This window comes from Lissotriton helveticus, chromosome 2_2, assembly GCF_964261635.1.
Source record: "Lissotriton helveticus chromosome 2_2, aLisHel1.1, whole genome shotgun sequence".
NCBI classification, from domain to species: Eukaryota; Metazoa; Chordata; class Amphibia; order Caudata; family Salamandridae; genus Lissotriton; species Lissotriton helveticus.
In genome coordinates this window covers 249,649,108-249,670,486 of record NC_136060.1, presented here as the reverse complement: position 1 = coordinate 249,670,486, position 21,379 = coordinate 249,649,108, and the positions used below count along the sequence as shown (strand labels likewise).

Sequence of the window (21,379 nt, the reverse complement as noted above, 5' to 3'; positions counted from 1 at the left end):
CAAGATGGGGACCATTGTAGGCCAGATAAAATATTGTATGTTGCGCTAGAAATTTGAACATACAGTGATTAAGTGGTTTTATTAGGAATTAAATTACTGAAAACATGGAAGCAACTAAGTGGTCTCCTGGTGAAACAACAAGCTATTTTCATCGGACAGAAAAGCAGTTAAATGAACAGATAAACTGCCTGCTTGCATATCATGAGATATGGCCTTCAGACTGCAGTTGTTAGTCAGTAAGTAAAAATTACCTATTTAGTTACATTTTCACCCACAGTGCAAGATATAAAGCAGATTGAAAGTCCTTCTTCTGTTGAACACCTGCAGTTCAGCAGACTAATTTCATTGCTGAAATCTGTGAACTTGAGATCACAGATTTGATAATCATTTATTTCACAGAGCCTTTCATCTATCCTGGGAGGACAATATAAAAATCAGTCCGTTCTTTATCAGTAACTCCGGTTAATACAGTACAGTATTTATATTATTGGCTCTCAGACACAGCCTTGGATGACCACCACTTAGGTTTCAAAATAAGGCAGAAGTATCTAATCATGCTCTCATTATGTCTCACTTAGGCAGTGCATGCGCTGTCTCTTCAAGATATGCTGTATCTAGGATATGTGCAAAATAAAAAAATGATGGACAGAATGTTTAACAACGTCAAACATTCTCCCCAGTACAGAGATCTGGGCCTAAATCCATCATTGTTTTGCTCCTCATGCCATTCCACTATAAACCCGGCCATACGCAAATCAGCCTTGACCCTGCTCCCCATTCGAACAATCCAGCCTGAACTGCAAGGCCAGGTCCTTCCTGGACTGGAAACAAGCATCCTATGACCTGTTTCCGGGTTTCGTCCCAAGTTTAAGGCTAGCTTAACTCCAGTGGCATGGAGAGCACTGGACCCACGTCTGGGCATACCAGTCCCACTCGCGGTGACAAATTCAAAACGAACAATTGTTGGACAGAATGTTGAACAATGTCAAACAGTTATCCCAGTACAGAGATCTGGGGCTAAATCCATTCTTTTTTGCTCCCCATGCCATTCCAGTTTAAACCCAGCCATATGCTAAACAGTCTTGACCATGCTCCCCAAGAGAACAGTCCATCTCAAACTGCCAGGCCATATCCACCCTGCATCCTGGGACCGGTTTCGTGGTTTCATCTCATCTGCCAGGCTAGCTTAGCTCCAGTGGCATGGAGAGCACAGGGGATCCACGTCTGGGCATACCCGTCCCATTAGGGGTGACAAATGCTTGGTATGGGCTATGGGCTTCAAAATGCCCAACTTTTTCATTGGTTCCTCTAACTGTCCTTTAGAAATGCTGGCTGATCATTGGTGAATACACTTAGTAGTTCCTCCTTTTGGAATTTTGTATCCTCCCGTGAGGACTGCCCTTGTTACATGTGTTCCTACTCTTCATGTTAGTTATGCTTTGAGAGCACTCTTTTTTTGGTTGGCCTGCCTCTGCTCATTAAGTGTTGTGTTTACTTGTGCATGAAACTTCAGTCCACTTGCCGTTCCTTAAACTCCTGTGCTTCCACCCCTCCCACAACAATGTTGTAGGCCCCCACCATCACTCGAAGGCCACTGCTCGATTTGTTTGTTTTTTCATTTAATTAACATCAAGGCATTTTGATTTAAGGTTTATGCTTATGACCTTTCCCTTATGTTGCTACAAGAAAGTCTCGGTGACAAAATTACTATTGAGTTTGATCGATAGGCAAGTTAGATTATTAATGTAAACAGTCCAAATTGTTAACGTTGTAAGCTGTCACTCCAATAAGACTGGTGGGATATGTATTAAACAGACCCCTTCCTGTAAGAAAATATGGAAAATTAAATCCCCCTGGCATACATGATAAGGATATTGCAAGTCACCTTGGCGTTTCATAACCTTATAAAGGAACTCTGCCTTCGGGCTCATTATTCTATTTGGTCATAGAAGTCCTCAATCATTTGCAATATCCTTGTAACATATGGCAGTGGGTACTTTATCCCTTATATAGTAGACACTGGAATATTATATTCACTTTTAGTTTTGCATCTATCCATGAGTGTGTGTCTGGTGCATCAGTAGTAAACATTTTCATGCTTTATCAGATGTAATCTAACAATTTAGGGTTTTGAGCTGAATACTCTTCTAGAAAGTTAGGAGTTAAACCAACTGATCATAAGCTCAATCTGTTAAGTGCATTGATACCTGATATTTGCACACGTAATGCTACAGTGCTAAAATGTATAATGTATAAAAATGTTAACTGCATTTAACCCAGAAGGCGCAGTTAGTCTATTCCAAGAACAAATTCTGTCTTGTAGTATTAAGGTGCAGGGCTACACCAGCAGAGCGGTCCTGGGGTCATAGTTCAGCTGCACAATTGATTAGCCACCATACTCCTCCCTTATATAAAGTTTCCCCACATAAACCCATAATGAGTTCTGAAGCCTCCCTCAACATCAATAAAAATGAGTAAAAAAAGATGAATACATTGGGAGAGGGGAGGTCTAACTTTCCTGTCCCTCACACTCTTCCAGCCACCTCTTTCACCCACTGAGGGTTGCTAGATCACTGTATACGTCATTTAGAACTCCGGATGAATAAAAGACCATTAGAACACATCCATGTGTTCATATAAAATGATTTAAAAATGGGATTCAAAGGAGGTTGTTGAGTTTTGGGTTGCTTGGAGGCTGGAATCCACATTTATGTGCAAAATACAATGCTCCTGTCTACACCAACTCCTTATGTTCCCCTTATGGACGGGGTAAGGGCGTAGATTGTAGAGGGATTTACACTTGTGAGCACTGCTACTTCAATAAGTGTTAGCAATTATGCTAAACTGTCTTGGGTGGTGAACATTGCTAATGAATAACGTGGGAATCAGAAAAACGTTATAACTTAATTGCATGCCAAATTATGTTTGAGCAAACCCTTTTTAGGTCGAGCTGGTAAACTGCATCCAAAGGATGCAGGTGTCCAGCTGGAGACCTAATTTTGTCTGTTACGGGGGAAGGACGGACAAGAGGGTGTTACGAGCTTTTTCCCTGGATTTGTGTGCGCGAACGCGCACGTTCTGTCCAGCGCCGTGCACATGCTCGCGCATACAGACAGACACTCGCTCACCGCCCCCCTCCACAGTCACACACACACGCACTCCAAGACACATTCACACACGCATGCACACACACACATACACAGCCCCCCCCCGCACGCGCGCGCGCGCGCACACACAGGCCCCGCCCTCGCAGCTCAGCAACCCACTCACCGGCTTCCTTGGTGCGGCGGCTCTCCTCAGCTGCAGGGCCCGGCAGCAGGACTCTTTCTCCCTCCTTCGGCACCGGGGCGCAGGGTAGGCTCCTGCCTGCTCCGGTGCTCCAAACAATCGCGGCTCTTCCGTGGGAGGCGGGGTAGGCTCCCGCCCTCCTACTTCCTGTTTCCGGTTGTCGCGCCGGCCTGCCTGACTTCCTGGTCGCAGGCCGACACGACGAGCAGCAACGGAGGCGGAGGAAGGGGTAATGCTTGTAATGTTTTCCCTGCTCAGTGCTTGTTTATCAAGCGCCCGTTGTGCTCTTTCGTGTAATGGCGGACATGCCACTTTGTTTTTTACCAAGCGCTCTGTTGTGCGCTTTCATTTAATGGGGGCCGCGGCACTTTATTTGCACGCGGGTCTGTTATCTTACTTTTATTTTTTAATAGGCGCCCCGTTGTGCCATTCACGTAATGGCATCTGCCCGACTTTATTTACAAATGCGGGTCGTCGAAAAAAAAGTGCTGGCCGCTATTAAAATGCTAGACCCATGCACAATTCCACTGTCAGGTTTCAGGGTCACGGAGGATCAGCTTTCCAGGATCTTGGAGTTGGTAAGGGCTTCTTGCAGGGAGTACCGGGGTCAGGAGTCAGCCTTTAGTGGCTAGAATGCAGGCATCAGTACTCGTGCTGCTTGCTGTTTACCGTGGGCGTTTCGTGGGCCAACACAGCCTCACACATACGCTGCACTTCATCAATACCCGTGTACGAGCATGTCACCGCTTAGCGAGCAACGTTAAAGATGAAGTGTGGCGTATGTGTGAGGCTGTTTCTGCCACCTACAGCCACCGTGCGAAAGTAACATAAAAAAAATTAACATGAAGCGCGGCACCCGTCCATGAAGCTGCACTTTCCAAATAATAGCCTGCACTGCGCCAGCAGAGAAAGAGAGCGTGGGTGTGTGGACCCTGGCTCTGTAACCATCATGTGGCAAGAAAGTAGATCTGTACTAGTAATTGTTTTGTATTTATGGAGATTATGCAGTTTCGTAAAACTCCCTGCATACAGACAGAGAAACGATAGTCCTTGTTGTGGGAGTCCTCTGCCATTTAATCCTTCTCTTTTGTGATTTACATTTTACACTATGCCGGTGAAGAAGGCTCAGAAATCATCTCTTAATTAAGCACTGGAGTTGAAGGTTTGGACGGCAGACTGAGTATGCATTTGCATGTGAGGGGTAGACGCTAATGTGCCCATGCCCCTTTAAGAGTGCCTAGGTGTGTGTAAGTGTGCACTTTTTATTGTACTTCAGCTCAGTCTGAGTGTGCACGATAGTGTGCGTGGGACACGAGCGCGCGGTAGCCAAGTGTAAAGGTGCTCTTCTTCCCTCACACGAGGGAGCCGAAATGCTGCTGTGCTCCTCTGTAGTCCTTGTTTTGCCACTCTTCTCACACAAGAGCCCAGCAGAGCCGCCCGGCTGCTGTGCCTCCTTGGCGCTGCACAGCTATTTGTTTCACACGGGCTCCAACCCTGCTGTGGCTCTTTGTTTTGGCAGGCTCTCTTTATATATGTATGTTCTCCCTGTCGAAATGTATGGCTGCCCATGCGACTCCCCCCTTTCTTCAGTAAACCATCAGGCGTCAAATGTAATGTTACCAAGAGAAACGGTGTCCATATATTTCGAAACCAGGATAGGCCAGTGGACCACGATCTTGTATTTAGATTGCAGTGTGCTTTATGAGCATGGGTGCTAATCCTATGTCAAGACACACGTTTGGGTTTACGTTTTTTAAATATTTAAAATGTTGTAAAAGGTTCCTTCATTAAGTTTGCATTGCCTGATTAAATTCTGTTCAGGAAGTATTTTATTCACAGTAGCTCATTTCCCCATCCCATTATAATACTTATCACGGCTCAAAAACACAGTTTTAATGATATCACATACTCTGAGAACTTTTTGGGGATTGCGCCTTAAGCACTATTTTATGGCCTTCCTGCTCTCACATGCACCCTTTCTGCTGCAGATTGCCCTCACAACTTCTATTGTGAACAACAGAATCTGCACTTACTCTTCCAAGTCACATTACTTGAATGATTTAAGGCAATACATTCAGGTTACATTATAATTTGTAGGTGTTGGTTTCAAATGCTCTTTCTGGCAGCATCTTCCAGTTCTGTGTTAGTAAATATGATTTGAAACGCTGCAGAGGGTCTTGTCCAGCCATTATGTATTTAACAATTCTATTCAGTTTCAAAAGCTGCTATTTACAATAGTTCGATTTCACTTTTCATTAAAAACAATCTTACTGCGGCTAATACAGATCATGCGTACTCTGCATAATTTTAAGAGGTGTGTACCTATGCTACTTCTCTATGACTGAAGCAAATGTGTGACCCTCCGCAACTATCAATTTTTAATGTATTTTCTTAAAGCATAAGTAAATACAATTTAAAAACAGGTGAAACCTATTGATTTCACTGCAGACCGCCATCTGAATATCCTTTTAAATCTGTATCATCAGTGTTGGATTTGGTGGCTCTTTTACTGCTTCCGGGGAAGAGTAAATCAGACCATTTATAAATGGCTACTGCTTATAAACAGTCGCAGTGTTCAACAATTGTATAGCTCTGTAATCCCTAGTTGTTTTTTTTGCACGTTATTTAAGACACTCCCTTTATTACATTACCCACGCTTCTGGCGTTATCCTTTCAATCCACTTTTTGCTGTACTGTCCCTCACATTTTAGCAAATTAAGGCGTTATGTGGGGCTGTTAGGGCAGGACGATGGTAGGTGGTATTGCAAGTTATTTCACCCTTCACCCCCTCTCAACCCATTGTAACCTCCTTCAGCGCTGTGCACCCCTTCACACACTCGCACATAGCTGACGATCACTGCGTCCTCTCAGAGAGGCCAGGTATTGGATGGGCGTACATCAGCCGTGTGATGTGACTACAGGCCAGGTAATGTCCCCCAAGTGACTTGTGTTCCCACTATCTTTCCGCAGCTTGCACCTGTTTAGTCCTCCCATGCACCCAAATGTGCTGCATTATACCGCATAATTTGGCCTCTTTTTTTTATTTTTATTTTTTATACCCAACGCTGCTGCATACTATAGCCCAAGCCATTGTTGCTGCTTATTTATCTTATGCAACTAACAACCATTGACAAATAAATAAATAATAAATAATCCACATTTGTAAAGCGCACAATCACCCGTAAGGGTCTCTAGGCGCTGGGGGCCGTCGGGAAGATTAAGCAAGCTATTGCTCAGAGTCACATGGTGCTGGGCTAACCTGCCGCCGGAGCCGGGGATCGAACCCTGATCCCCAGATTCCAGCGTCAGTCGCCCTGGCCGCGGCGCCACACCTCTCCCCAATAGACCTGACTTATTGTCAGTATGCTTCTACTCGTTGTATCATATATCTGGATGCAATGACAGAAACAGCCAAAATACAAGTGGGGCAGCACACTAAGCTAAGCACGAAATTTTCTTTTGCACGTTACTTAAGCCACTCCCTTTATTACATTACCCACGCTGCTGGCGTTATCCTTTCAATCCACTTTTTGCTGCTGTACTGTCCCTCACATTTTAGCAAATTAAGGCGGTATGTGGGGCCGTTAGGGCAGGCAGATGGTAGGTGGTATTGCAAGTTATTTTACTCTTCACCCCCTCTCAACCCATTGTAACCTCCTTCAGCGCTGTGCACCCCTTCACACACTCGCACATAGCTGACCATCGCTGCGTGCTCAGCATGCCACCATTCCTACAAAAATAAATACACATTTTTTGGCCTACAATTTATAGACTTTTGTTGCAATTGGTGTTGCAATATTTAGCAATGCCAATAGCTCAAATTTAATTAATGCGAGACCTATTACATTGTAAATGCTTGTTTTCAAATACAATAATCCATGCAGATTAGTCTCTTGTTAGGACTCTACTTGAAATGCGAATAGTCTTTCCTGCATACATGATCCTAGACTTACACTTCGAGTCATCGGTAGTTTGTTAATGCACAATTACTTTTTTTTCTCGTACTTCTGAACTTCATACCTTTGCAGATCATGTGAATGGGAAATTTTCAAAACCTAAAGCAATATAAGATTGCAAATTGCTTAACAGTTTGCCATTTCCTATAAGGAGACAATGGTGAAATGTTGATCGGTTTGCTCACTTGCATATTTACTATTTTCAGTTCCTATTTGGTGTGGTTTCCGGTGGGCTTTTTTTCCAAATTTTGAAAAAGTTTTAAAAAAGGAGACTGCCCGCGTCTATCACCTATTTTAATCCCAGGGCAGGATTAAAATAGGTGATAGACACAGGCACGGTCCCCTTGATGAAGGCTTGATGACCCTGGAGGCTGGCTTAGTCGCGAACGACAAAATGTCGCCTATTGCTGAACTGTAAGCTTTCGGTTCACATTTCACTGAACAAGTGCACCTTAGCGAGTGCATTTGTGTTTCACCGGTCCTGAAGAAAGCCTAGCTACTAAGCAATAATGGCTGAAACATGTAGACCAAACCACTATCATTTCACAGATGTTTGTGATCAATGAAATCACACAAAACATCCCTTATTTCCCTGTGTTTTAACCTTGCCCTACAACCCCACCAATAAAAATTCTAGGTGTCCTAGAGGCGGGTGAGGGCTCTTCTAAAAAAGGAATCTTTTCCCTTTGTAGCAGTCTTTGAAAAGTCTGAATTGTTCCTATTTTGTTGATGTCGTTCCTACACCAATACCTACAGATAGTCTATCCTGCAGACTCAGCAATAGGGGAGGATCGCTTTATCTGATACCTGTGGGCATAAAACCTTACGCGCCTCCATGCTCAAGATTCCGATGCGCCCGAAGCACCTCTGACCATTGAAGAAATACAAGAGGCATTACTAATGCTTCTGGGAGCTAGGGCTCCAGGGGAGTATGGGTTCCGGCTGAATTCTATCACCCATACTTGGCGACCGTGACAAAGGCTTTACTACAGTTCTCCACAGAGGTCTTCGATCGTGGAATCTTACCCCCCACCATGGGACAGGGCGAAATCTGTGTGACACTAAAACTGGGCGGAGACAGCCGGGACCCCACTGCTTACCGGCCAGGTCACCATGATTAACATAGATTTTAAAATCCTGTATAAACGTCTGGTCACTCACCTCGCCCAGCATATGACATACCTAATACAAGAACACCAGTGCTGCTTTATACCTGGCCGCCACACTGGCATGAATCTGCATCGACTAATCCGCCTTCTTGGTGTTGATATGGCACTCGGCAATGCACAACTAATAGCCCTAGGCACTCTGTGACGCTCCGTGGCCTTTTGGAATACATTTCCCCTTTTCCTCATTGGCAGACTTGTAGTAGCGAAACTGGTGATGCTGCTGCGCTGTCTCTACGTGATCCAGAATTCACTTGGACCAATTCCCACTCGGATCTTTAAGCAACTAAATGCTATCCTTGTCTTCCTGTTATGGGCGGGATGACGTAGTAGAGTGGTGCTGCGCACACTGTCGTACAGATATACATAGGGTGGGCTTGAGGCCCCACATTTTTAACTTCTACTACTATGCCGCTCAGCTTCAGCATATGTACCTCTGTCTATCAGACGAGGACTGTGAGAAGTTGGCCTGACATGCAGTGCTCACTATTCTAGTGATCACTATGTATCAGTCCAAACGACCCTTATTGATGATTGGTTGTAAGTCAACCTGATAGACCAGCTATCCTAGTAGCATGGACAAGAGCAGTCTTTAGGCTAAACTCTAGAGGGCGTGTTAAGCCAGCTGTTTTACCATCACATTTACCCCTTGAACACCAAGTGAAAGGACACCACACAAGTTGTTATGAAAATAAAAGTATATTTATTTATAACAGTACTACCCTGAACTCTTTATGAGTCAGGGAGCTAAGCACAATACAAAACTCTTAAAGAAATACTGAAAGTCGCACAATTTACACAAATGCCCGAGGGGCACGAAAAACCATATACTACAAAAGTGGAATGCGAATTACTAGCAGGTAAGTAACTATTCTCAGAGGCTTTGGGATCGCTAGGACTAGACTACTGAACCTTTAGATTACGAGCAGGAGGCCTAGGGAGATCGGGTGCAGAGTGTGCACTCTCACGCGGGATGCGGAACAAAGTCTATGGAGGCTAGTAAATGCAAAGTTAGTGTTATCGGACGAATCCGACTAGGTAGAGCTGAAACGAAAAAGGATCTGGACACTTAGATAGTTAAGCTATGCTGGAGCACTGAAATGCTTAGGTTACCTAGCCCAGGGGCTGCGGCTGCATAGGTCTGAAAAGACGTCGGGAATCCTCGTTGCAGTCTATGGAGCCTGAAAGAAGAAGTTGCTGGCAGGCGACCAGTGAAGATGTTCGAGGTGATCCAAGCCTGGATCGATGAAGATGGAGACCTGTAAGCAGAGGGGACCAAGTCCTGAATCACTAGCCAGTGATTAGGTGGGCACCAGGATGGCACCGGGCGAAGTCACCTCGACCAGGTGAGTGGGCGACGCTGGGCTCTGCTGTCTCTCGGACCAGGAGGCGTTGTCGGCGACCAGGATGGAGGGGCGAGCTGTCCCACGAAGGTATCTGCTGTCGACGTCGCTGGACCCAGGATTGGGGCAACAACTCTTGGCAAATGCAAGCCCACGCGGTGGACTCAAAATGGCGTCTGGAGTGGACCAGGAGGGTCCGGGGTGCTCCTCTATTGGAAGGGAGCAAGGGCCAGTCTGGAGCAACCAGACCAGCGGTGTTGTCGTCATGGTTCGTCATCAGAAGGGCCACTAGCCAACGGGCAAGTGTCCTGGACAACGCGGTGAGCAGCAAAGAGCAGAAGGGCCCCACGCAGATCTCGTGGATGCTGGAGGGCTGGACTTCGGTGCTGGAGCTGCTCAGGGTTGGGGCTTCTTAACCCCAAAGCACTCACTCAAGGATCCCTCGGTCGTCGTGCTGGGCAAGCATCGTGCAGTCTTGAAGATGGCCGGTCCCTCGAGGTCTCGTCACACCCACGAATCTCAGCTGGGCTGATGATGTAGGTAGAGGTCAGAGGTGCCAGGGAAGCCGGTTCTCGTCGAGCTGGGCAGTCTTGATCCGGAGGAGAGACTTACAGCAAACCGCGATGCTTGGATGGTGCCTGCGGGTGCAGGGTGACTACTCCTTAGTCACAAGGGAGAAATCTTAGGAAGAAGTCTTGAGTTCCTTTCGTAGAAAGTAGTTTCAGGATTCAAAGATGATCTAATTTGGAAGGGGGCCTGCTCCTACCTTTATCCTGAGAAAAGGGGCTGGCACGCGACTAAGTCCTGCCCTATGGGTGGGACTAGGAGGGGGGTGGTTACACCCCTCTCCTTTGTCCGGTCTCTCCCCAGCTCAGGGGCTGGTGTGCCCCAGGAACTGGTTTGAGCCGGCATATGCACAGTGAGCACCGGGGTGCCACTTGCAGTCACCTTCCTCTATAGCCCTGCCTACCTGGGATACACAAAACCCTGTCTGGGATGGTGCTAGCACCGCCCCTGACAGGAAACCCTTTGTCCAAGCACTCCTCGCTGGAAGGACTCCCAGCAGCAGGAGGTCAGACTTGTGTCTCGGTGGCAGCATCCATTTTGTGGAGCTGAGGCTATGTCCAACTTTAACCGGGGTTACAGGCTACCAACATGTCTTCTCCCTCTAGAGGGGTGGAATGCTACCCCCGTCGCCAGAACTGGCGAGGGGGTAGTAATCCAAAGCGTATGACACCTTACACGACATGTTTAGATAATGTCAGACCAAAGTTACCATAACCGCGAGGATTATAAGGCACTTAAGAGTATATGGTCTGACGCTATCATGGAAACGGCTAAGGGATAGATCCCGAAAGCCGCAGACAGGCTCAGCTCATGCCAGAGCACCATCTCACACGATTCCAAGCACTCTGCCTCCAGGATTGTTAAGGCCTGCCATAGGAGTGACTGATAGGAGATCTGTGTGCCCATTTTCAGTTTACATATAGGTATACTATATCTAGAGCAGGGGTGATTACACCTCCTTGCCCCCAGCTGTCAAGCAGCCAGTTGTGTCTGTTTAGTTAGTCAGCCCAGGGGTGGCATAATACATGCTGCAGCCCCTGGGAGACTTCTGGGTGCACCTCTGCCCTGGGTACAGGGACTTGGAGAGGGCCCAGTGCCAATTCAGTACCTTGGTACAATTTGGAATAGAGAGAACAGCTAGGCTGTGGGTCTGATTAGCAGGCCCACAGCCAGGGAAAGTCGTAAACCAGTGAAGCAAAAAGCAAAAATCTGGGTGATCATAGGATTGCAGACCCTACTCTCCTACATGACCCCCCCCCCAAACTTTGGGACAATAAGCTAACCTTGACCAGGTGAGTCTTCTTGCTCTAAGTGGAAATACCTGGAGAGCCCATCAGCATTGCCATGATCAGGACCAGGTCTATGCTCCACTGTAAAATCCATCCCCTGTAGGGAAATGGACCACCTAAGTAGTTTGGGGTTTTCACCCTTCATCTGATTTAGCCATAAGAGGGGCTTATGGTCGGTCTGAATCTTAAAGTGAGTGCCAAACAAGTATGACCTCAACTTTTTCAGGGCCCACACCACAGCAAAGGCCTCCCTCTCAATAGCTGACCAATTTTTCTCTCTGGGGGTCAGCCTTCTGCTAATAAAAGCAATGGGCTGGTCGTTACCATCAAAATTCAGCTGAGATAGAACGCCTCCCACACCCAACTCAGAAGCATCTGTTTGGACAATGAAGGTCTTGGAGTAGTCTGGACTCTTTTAGGTGCTGTGCACATGGCCTGCTTTAGGTCATCAAATGCTTTCTGACAGCTTGCTGTCCACTGAACTTTCTTTGGCATCTTTTTACTTGTCAGGTCATTACACTACCCATTACACTACCCTATTTCTCACCCAATATCAGTATATACTCTGCCTCAACTCTCTTACTCATCTCAAACCTCATTCTACTACTCTTTCCAATGTACTACCCTATTTCTCACCCTATACCTCTACCAATAGATTCTCCTACCTCCACTATCTCATTTATCGCAAAACCCATACCCCTTCTATGATCCTCCAACATAACTCTTTCTGGACTCTTCCCTACTCTGTTCCTCCTTGCATCATCTTATAGCTCTTTTACTATTCAGATCTCCCAAACAAGCCTTTCTAAACCCTTCCCTCTGACTCTTCCCGCTCCACCTTCCCTTTACTCATCCCAAACCCCCTCCTACTCCAAGAAAGTAGAGCGGAATTCTTTTTTTCTAGACCCTTCCCTCTTCTATCCCAGCACGATTCCTTTTCAATCCAAATAACAGACTAACATATCCACTGTTTAAATCACTTCCATATTTCACTTGACTAATTCACCACTAATCCTTTGTGGGTTCTGAAGTAGCGTGGTACTTGCTGAAAAAGCACTTTGCTTCCTCGTCAGTGGTAGTAAGCGCTATATAAATGCAATTACAACACAATACATTACAATAGTGCACTCTGCCTTAGGGCTGTGAGACCTTCTAGAGGGGTGATTTACCTATGCTGCCCGGCAATGCTTGCTGGCATGGCACCCAGACAGGGCGCCATGTCGACTTTTGTTGTTTTGTCCCTCACTGGGGCATGCAGGCTGCAAGGACAGTGGCAGTGGCATGTTCCCAGTGAGGGGGGGGGCCTCTTCAGCTCTCTGACCCTAGGTACACAGAGTACCATTTACTAGGGACTTAAAGGGGGCAGAAGTACCAATTGGGAGTTTGTTTTAGGCAAGAAGCCCTTGCACTGGGGGCCTGGTTATCAGGGACCTGATACCTGATAGGGATGAGTACTTTGAATTTGAATCTGACTTAAATTTGAAGCAAAATTTTAAGTATTGAAAAGAGAAGTCGTTCTTCAGAAGCGCATTGATACTTTTTAGTTTAACCACACCTGCTACAAAGAAATGACGTCAATCCGAGAAGAGGCCCGAAATATGATTCATCGCTTTTTTCTTGTGCCGATTTGTAATTTTGACCCAAATTAGTGTGACTTAGATGCTCTTGCAGGAATATGTCAGAATCTTTAATGGAAAATAAGCTTTGTGAATTAGGCCTTTTAATGTTCAATACTCCAAGAGCTTGGGAGTGATTAGCATATGCAGTATTCAAGGCGGCCTGATGGGTTTTTTATCCATGTAGCAAGGAGTTCTGTAAACAGACATATAGGTTGTTATTCTGTAGAACCTCATTTTGTTTGATATTCAAAAATGATTGATTGTTGTTTTTTTCACATTCTTAGACTCTTAGATTAACATTTTCTTTTTCTGCAGTATGTATTGCTTCAGGGACAAAAGTTGCACTGTTCAATAGGCTTCGATCCCAAACTGTTAGCACGAGATACCTGCATGTGGAAGGAGGAAACTTTCATGCAAGTTCACAGCAGTGGGGCGCGTTTTATATTCATCTCTGTAAGTATGCATAAATGCTGCCTTATTTAGTTTTAAAGACTAGTGGTCCCCATTTGGTGTTACTTTTTACTGGTGAGTGCTGTAGTAGTAAAATATCACTCTGTGCAGCTCCCCTTGGACCACATTGTGGTTTGTAAATTGAGGGCCACATTGTGTTTTATGGAACACCCACATTTATCAAAGAAGCTTAGTTTGCTACTAGGTGAATAGCAGAATTATTGAATAAGCAAAACAGTGGACTGGGGAAATCATATTCCGTACTTTGGGATGGAAGGTGGGGTGTTATCTTAATAAATGTTTTATGTTCTGGTACCAAAATTCCTCTTGCAAGTGAAGGAATCAGGATGCACCCCACTTAACATTTCTTATACTCTTAAGTTAATTTTAATTACCATCAAAGCGTATCTTTTCTGCCCCTAGTCAAAATAGTCACTGAATAAGAGGATATCTGCTGTTGTTGTCTAGTTTCAACATAATGTTTCCGAAATTCTAAAGTCTTTGGTATCAAAGTGACTACGGGAGATGGATGAGTTTTTCAGAAGACGAGCTTAGTCATCCAAATGCTCTATATATGGATGATATGCATTTGCCTTATAATAAGTAGTTAATCACTGCTGATGTGAGATCTTGTGTTTACTCTGATCTTTATTTTTGCAGTGGATGATGAAGAATCGGAAGGAGAGGAATTCACAGTTAGAGATGGCTATATCCACTATGGGCAGACCGTCAAACTTGTGTGTTCAGTTACGGGCATGGCACTTCCAAGACTGGTATGAATCAATTGCTCCTTGGCTTGTTTAGCTGTTTAAAAGCACAACTTAGTTGATCTATCTAGGGTATTATATGTGTAATATTCAATACTGTGTATTAGATTATTAGGTTGCTGCTTGTAATAGTTTGATGTGATATTATTTGTCATCAAGGAATGCATTCTGAAGGCTGGTGAGTATATTTCACTAAACCGCTACATTGTCTTTAATTAGATCATACTGGCCCTGGAGTCAAACGGGCAAGAGGGAGAAAGACATGGAAATGAAATGTTGATGTTTCTGTGTTGGCAGCAGCCGTTCTCCAACTCGCATTCAACATTTATACAAAAAGATGCGCAGTGTCATGTTTGCTGAAAGTAATTGCAATCATTCTTACACTTAACTAGTTTGGATTTTCACAGTCCTTTTTGAAAATTCAATACAGTTAATGTTTCCAAACATTAATTGGAAAAAAAACACAGAGGAAACTTTTTAGCATAGGTCACAGGACTTAACTTGCACATGGTAGCCAGTAGGCATCACCGTTTGGTGGAGCTACTGCACCCTAAAAGTACACATAAGCTGCCACTAGCCACGATCTTCACTTTTGGCTGTCTTTCAAACGCTTCCGCTTCACATATATGGTGTTTGGTGTGGGACAGACTTTGTACTCTGAGTGCAAGCTTAGAACTACTGGTGGTTTTAGAGTGAACAGGACTGTCGTACTCCCACAACTATGGAACCAACTGCCCGATTACCTTCGCAAGAAACCTGCACTTCTCCCCTTCAGGAAACCGCTTAAAACAATCCTGTTCAGGGAGGTTTTGGACACTGTTTAACTTACCTTCCCTGTGCTGCCAAACACTCGCCCACGACCTTTGGCAACTCTCTCAAAAGCGCTTAGAAACCTGGCAGCGATTAGGCGCTATACAAAAATCAAGTAACATAACATACCATATGGCTTTACTGCTTATAAATTTCATCACACCGGGATCCCTGCCCAAGGCCTTATCCACTAGAAATAACTAGTATATCTGCAAGTGCCCACTGACACTAAGAAAATATATTCAGGACTAAGTGCTCTTAACTCAACATCAATAAACTTTCAATCAGCATTAGATATAAAATGGAAGAGTAATAATTTTGTTTTAAAACATGAACATTTCCGAAAATATACACATCTTGTTCCCCTGTAAAAACGTTCTAGGCTACATAAACTCAATATCATGGGAAAAATGTAGACTAAAAATAGGGTTATGTAAAAAAAAAAAAAGTCTTCTGAAAAGATAAAATTTTAAAAACGTTGTGGCTACAAACAAATTGAAAATTGGAGTGATTTGCATGGGGCCATCTCACTGCTTAAGTAGAGAAGAGCATTATAGAGAAGAGCATTATTAGCAGCCAAGATCATCATTTCCTTTGGACTCGCCTGCTTAATTTGTATCATAATATGATTAAAAAAAAGTAAAAGTGCATGTTGTTGCACAGTGGAAAACTATTCGCAGAAACATTCTGCTGGATACCTCTTCATGTATATTCCCCAGCTTTTGACTATCTCAGGTGCTAGACTGTAGCCAGAAACTTTTCCATAGCTCTTAAACGCCATCTCCGTATTGCCAGAAGTGATGTCACGAGATTCCACCCTGTCATGAAGATGTCATTTCCCATTTTTCTGCGCCTTCGATGCAGATCTGGAGCACTCTTTTTGACAGTCCTTTTGGCAGTTCTTTAGAGTTTACACATCTCAAACTTAACTGTTGTAGTGCAGAAATAAAAAACAATAGTATCTTCGTGCACACCTTATTTCAAGTATTCAAAAAGTTCGTGTTGGCGCAATCCTTGTCGCACTGTGTCTGCAGTGCCTTGAAACAATTAGATGCAAAGTGTGGTTGACCAACCACAAAGGATCCGCTCCTTTAAATGAAAATACTGAGTTTCTTAACTCACTTATTCATATATTCTTTCAGTATTCATTGCATTCCATTGAATTATAGCATCACAAGTGAAAATATCATTGGTTTCTTAATTTCTTTTATTGATTCATCTTGTTTTTTGAAATTTCATCATCATTAAAGAAAGTTCATTGTATTCATGAAAATTCAATGGTTCATATCATGCCCAATGCATTTCGGGTTAAAGAATAGTAACCCTTCGTCAGGGGCCTGTTGAAAAATGATAATAAGAAAACATTCAGGACCTTAGCATTCAGTAAAAAGCAAAAGTACACAAATATCACATATCTAATCTGCGGCTAAAGCATTCTTGCTGAGTAGTGTATTTGTGTCAACATTATGATGAACAGGAGAAACTGCTGACTGACAAAAAGAAAGTCAACCAAAATACCATATATTACGAGCCATTTTGTGGGGAACAGGGTGGCTATGTGTGTAACCATTCAATTCTACAGAGAATCGTCCGGGGTGGATAAGGATAACAAACGCGAAGGTAGACTTACGTGTTGCATCCGGCTGTATGTTCAAAACGGTGTTCCGGGTCACGTGGGTATGTTAGTAACCTATAGGGTTTTTTTTTAATCTGGAAGGGTGGTCACGTGTAGGCTCAATGGGAGGGTCTACAATCGGCTGCTTCACATGGTGGCATGAGTTGACATGCTATATAAACCCCGACGTGAAATGAGGCTAGGTTTATATTTAGAGTAAGAACTGAATTCAAGCACAAAAATGTTAAATTTAGTGAATAAACCAGTTAGCTTGTGGCGGTGGCCATGGTTACGTACATCCCGTTCTGTGATTGGACAGTAGTCCGATCACGTGTGAGCGACATGAAAAGACGTCGAGAGGTCCGAGAATTGAATACTGTGATAGGACAGTAATCCGGTCACGTTGGAATACCGTCATGATGAATGTTATGGGTAAATGATGGGATAGACGTAATCGAAAAAAAAATAAAAAAAAAATTATGAGTGATTATACGGAGTACCGTTAAACAAAATAAATGACGAGTACATACTTAAAACTGCAAAAAATATTCCTCACCAGTTGATCACATTGAAATTGACTATAAAAATTAATTAAAATGATGCGAGTATTACATGAATATATGCATGACAGGTAAATTAGTGCACTGCTAAATTGACATAACTAAAACCAACCATACTCAAACTATTGATTAAGCATGTGTTGACTTATGTAGGGGAAGAAAAGAGATCCTAGTTCCTAGTCTGTGTTATCGTCATTCTAATTATAAAAAACATGTAAATTCAATTCTGTCATTGATTCCGATTGGCTGAAGAGACTGTAGTTTTTTAATCCAAAAGAATTCGGCTTGTAATGGTTGTTTAACTGGATCCATATCGCAGCATTGTGGGAGTATCTCAAGTATCGTGGATCTTAATTGAGAGATTTGATGGTGAGCTTCTAGCCAATGTGTGGCTATGGTAGATTTGCTGTTCATATTTCGTATATTGCTCTTATGTTCTGTCATTCTGGTCTTTACTTTCCGTTCAGTTTGACCTACATATGTTTTTCCGCATGGACATTTGATCGCGTAGATAACGTTTTTGGAGTCACATGTCCCTGAATATTGTAAATTGATCTTATAGCCTTTAGTGGGATGCAAGAGAGTGTTTCCTGTTATCACATTATTGCAATGTATGCAATTGAAACATTTAGCCATTCCTTTATATTCAGGTTTTATTGTATGTCTGGCGGAAAGAATTTCTTTCATATTTTTTTAATCTTCTGAAAACAAAGGTTACTTGCTCGCTGTATAGATTCTGTAAATCTGGTTCAGTTTTTATTAAAGCCCAATGGCGATTGATAACTTTTTAAATTTTTTGTGCTTCTGTTGAAAATTTCAAAACACACACTGTTTTTTGCTCTGTAGTTTGTTTTACAGGTTTCAATAAGTCTTCTCTCTCCCCCCAAGCACTCCGGGTTTAACGCCTTAACCGCGGCGGTTTTTACGCCGCGGTGCGGGCGTTCTAAAGGGTGGGCGGGGCTCCGTTGGCCGTTTGCTGACGGCAGCACTAGGGAGAGCACGCAATGGGTTAAACCATACAGAGACTGAGGGTCATATGTCGACCACTGACCCTTACAGCATCTGACTTTGGTGCGTGTGCAGCCTTTGCCTTAATCATGACTCCAGCTCTTGTGAGCCGACCAAAGTATATATCCTATGGCCATACAGGAGTAAAAGGCTAAGCTTTTCATGGCCTGGACTCACCCGGGCAAACGATTATCCTGGCCTTGCTCGAGTCACTAGGGAACAGCCCTAAAGCCCCGGAAAAGACGGCAGAAATAGACAGACAGAGACAGAATAGAGACAAATGTGAAAAATAGATATCTCCAACCTAAACCAAGTCATTGTCCGAGCCAGAACTAGTTCAGCTATCCCTCTTTCTGAGCTGGTAGTGCAAACCGACTCTGGCCGGGTGCCATTGCCTCCACTGCAACCTACTCCTTATTCACCCTACCCAGTGTTTCCTACTTCAGGGACAGATCAGGCGTCTGGGAAAGCAGTGATCCCTCCTGGAGTGTTTTCTGGCCTCATGGGACTCGTACGGATGTCTCATAAACTTGTGCCAGTGGGGCTACTCTTACTGCCATTCACCTCTCCATAAATTAAGCACTCCCTTTGCTATAGCCGATGCTGCTCTTGGCAACAATTCCTTCTTCCCACTTCCACTCCTGACGCCTGTTCCTCCTTCAGCACCACCAATAGTTGCACCATCCTCAAAGCCACTACCACTCAGCTCTGAGTAACTTGCTTCTGTTGCCAGAACTACGCCTCACATATCTTGGAGATCGGCTCAGCTCCTCTACGAGGAAGACCTGTGTAGGGTCGAGCACGCTTGAAGGACATTAGAAAGAGATTATACATGACCTCTTTGGCAGCAATTCTGATTTTTTGGGATGCTCAGAGGATAGATGACGAGCCCCACAATCTTTACTGGGGAACACAAATATTTATAAAGATCTGAGTGATGCTAGTAGACTATATACCTCCCTAGAATTCAAGATGTTGAGCCCTTCATGCCTTCCTCATCCTGAGTTAGTTTCCTACCATGAAGTGGTCAGGAATGCGGACGAGGTATTGGGGCTTCCTCGACCCTTGGTGGAAACACGATCCAACATTCTTTCAGATGTACCCCCAAGCAGCAGAAGTTCTTTTGTTATTCAATGATGCCCTTTTAGAGCCAGTCTTTAACTGCTTGAGAGAGACTGACTACTTCTACAGCTGTGAACAGGACAGTGACTAGAAGATACTGGCCTCTCCCACTGGACACTTCCTTCCATTCCTGTCTATGCAACTTTCCCTGAAGAGCTTTGTGGTCCAGGCTGCCTGTCATTCAAGTTCTCCCCCAGAGCTTTTCCCGCAGCCCCAGTGAATAGGGAATCAAAGAAGCTAGGGGATTTGGGCAAGAAAGTGTTTATGGCAGGCAGTCTGACTCTGACGTTCCTAAATGCTACCTGCACCACTGGCTCTTAAATGGGCCCAAGTTGGGGATGAAGGCCTCTGGAGCAGCAAAAGAGGTAGGAATAGCCACTCCACATGAGTCACAAGAATTATGCATTTTCAGATGATGGAAGAGATCCTTGACCCGGGTTTCTCCTACTTTTTCCTGTGCACTGTGCTGCGGCAAATGTGATGGTCCAGGGCATCTACATGTGTACCAATTTACCCACACAGGTCCTTCCAGTCTGATGGCCCTCAGCCCATTTCCCTTGGATTAGGTCACCCATCCTGGCAGTACAGCTCTTTCTGTAGTCAGGTAGTTCTTCCTTCATCATGCTGGTTAAGCAGCAAGACAATTCCATAGGCTTTTCAGAACCACGCAGAGGTTTCATTCCTGGTTCAACCATCTTGTTGCACTCAAATATGTTGACTATATGTTACACAAAATTTTCTGTCTGTATGTGAGTAAGACTTCTATTCCTGTAGTAGCCATGGTGGCATGCCCCTCAGCACACCCATGAGTCTGCAGCTTTCAAATGTTCAAGAGGTCTACCAATCCTGTAGGAGCATCTTCCGGCTTTTGCTGTCTCCGACATTGCACATCTGGTGACCACATGTAGTATATCAATAAACTGGGAGGAGTAGAGTCTCAGCTCCTCTGTCAGGAAGCCCTGCAAGTCCGGTCTTAGGCGCACGAGCATGAGGTTCAGCTGGTAGCAAACCACCCTGCAGGCTCTCCTAACCCTAGGTGTGACCGCCTCAGTCAGCGTCATCTTGCAGACCACGAGGGGCATCTCCTACTGGAGATAGTTCAGAACATCTTCGTCTAGTGGGACACCCCTCAGGCGGATGTTTTAGGCACTCCCACCAACACACATTGCTTGAAGTTCGGTGTCCCAAGTATCTGATGCCAGAAGCTTTGAGGGACACGTTGTGGTTGAAGTGGGATTTTCCTCTTCACTACGCATTTCCTTCGACAATATTTGATTCCTCTGATTCCGAGTAAGATTTGCCTTAAGGGCGCCCAAGTTATCTTCATTGTGCTGGATCGGCCAAGAAGGGTTAAAAAGAAAAGATCACTTTCCTATGTACGGCATCCGCCTTTCCTGTTCCTGACTCCCGAAAGGACATAGACTCCCAAACTCCCCTGAGTCCTAAGACGGCCGACCTAACCGTCATGCACACTTATGGTACTCACCACTCCTCCTCCCTGCTGCTGTCCGTCAGGATAGCACAGCCCCGTCCAGGCTCAGTACTGAAAAGAAAATGATAATAACATTGAGTTATTATCATTTTATTTTTCCTTCCTGCACTGCTCAGAGAGCAGTGGGGTGACGCTCCTTCGCCTGAACCGAGGAGCCGCCACTGTACTTGCATTTGGCAGCGATCTTTCTGGTTGATGATCTTTCTGCCTACAGATTCCTCACAAATCCCATCCTCCTTTGTGTCCTGAAGGATGAAAATGGGCAGTTTTTGATATGGGTTCCAAGTAGTTTATTGCACTGCACCTCAACTTACATCATACTGTTCT

The 21,379-nt window shown here is 44.5% G+C and overlaps 1 protein-coding gene across 1 annotated transcript in view; it reads left to right on the top strand.

Moving 5' to 3' along the window:
- The window catches only part of RBPJ (recombination signal binding protein for immunoglobulin kappa J region), a 308,921-nt gene that overhangs the window by 147,625 nt on the left and 139,917 nt on the right, over window positions 1-21,379 (top strand). Inside the window, exons 6-7 of the mRNA XM_078678369.1 lie at window positions 13,544-13,681; window positions 14,339-14,451. Coding sequence (XP_078534495.1) covers window positions 13,544-13,681; window positions 14,339-14,451 — 251 coding nt within the window. The remainder of the gene's footprint in view (window positions 1-13,543; window positions 13,682-14,338; window positions 14,452-21,379) is intronic.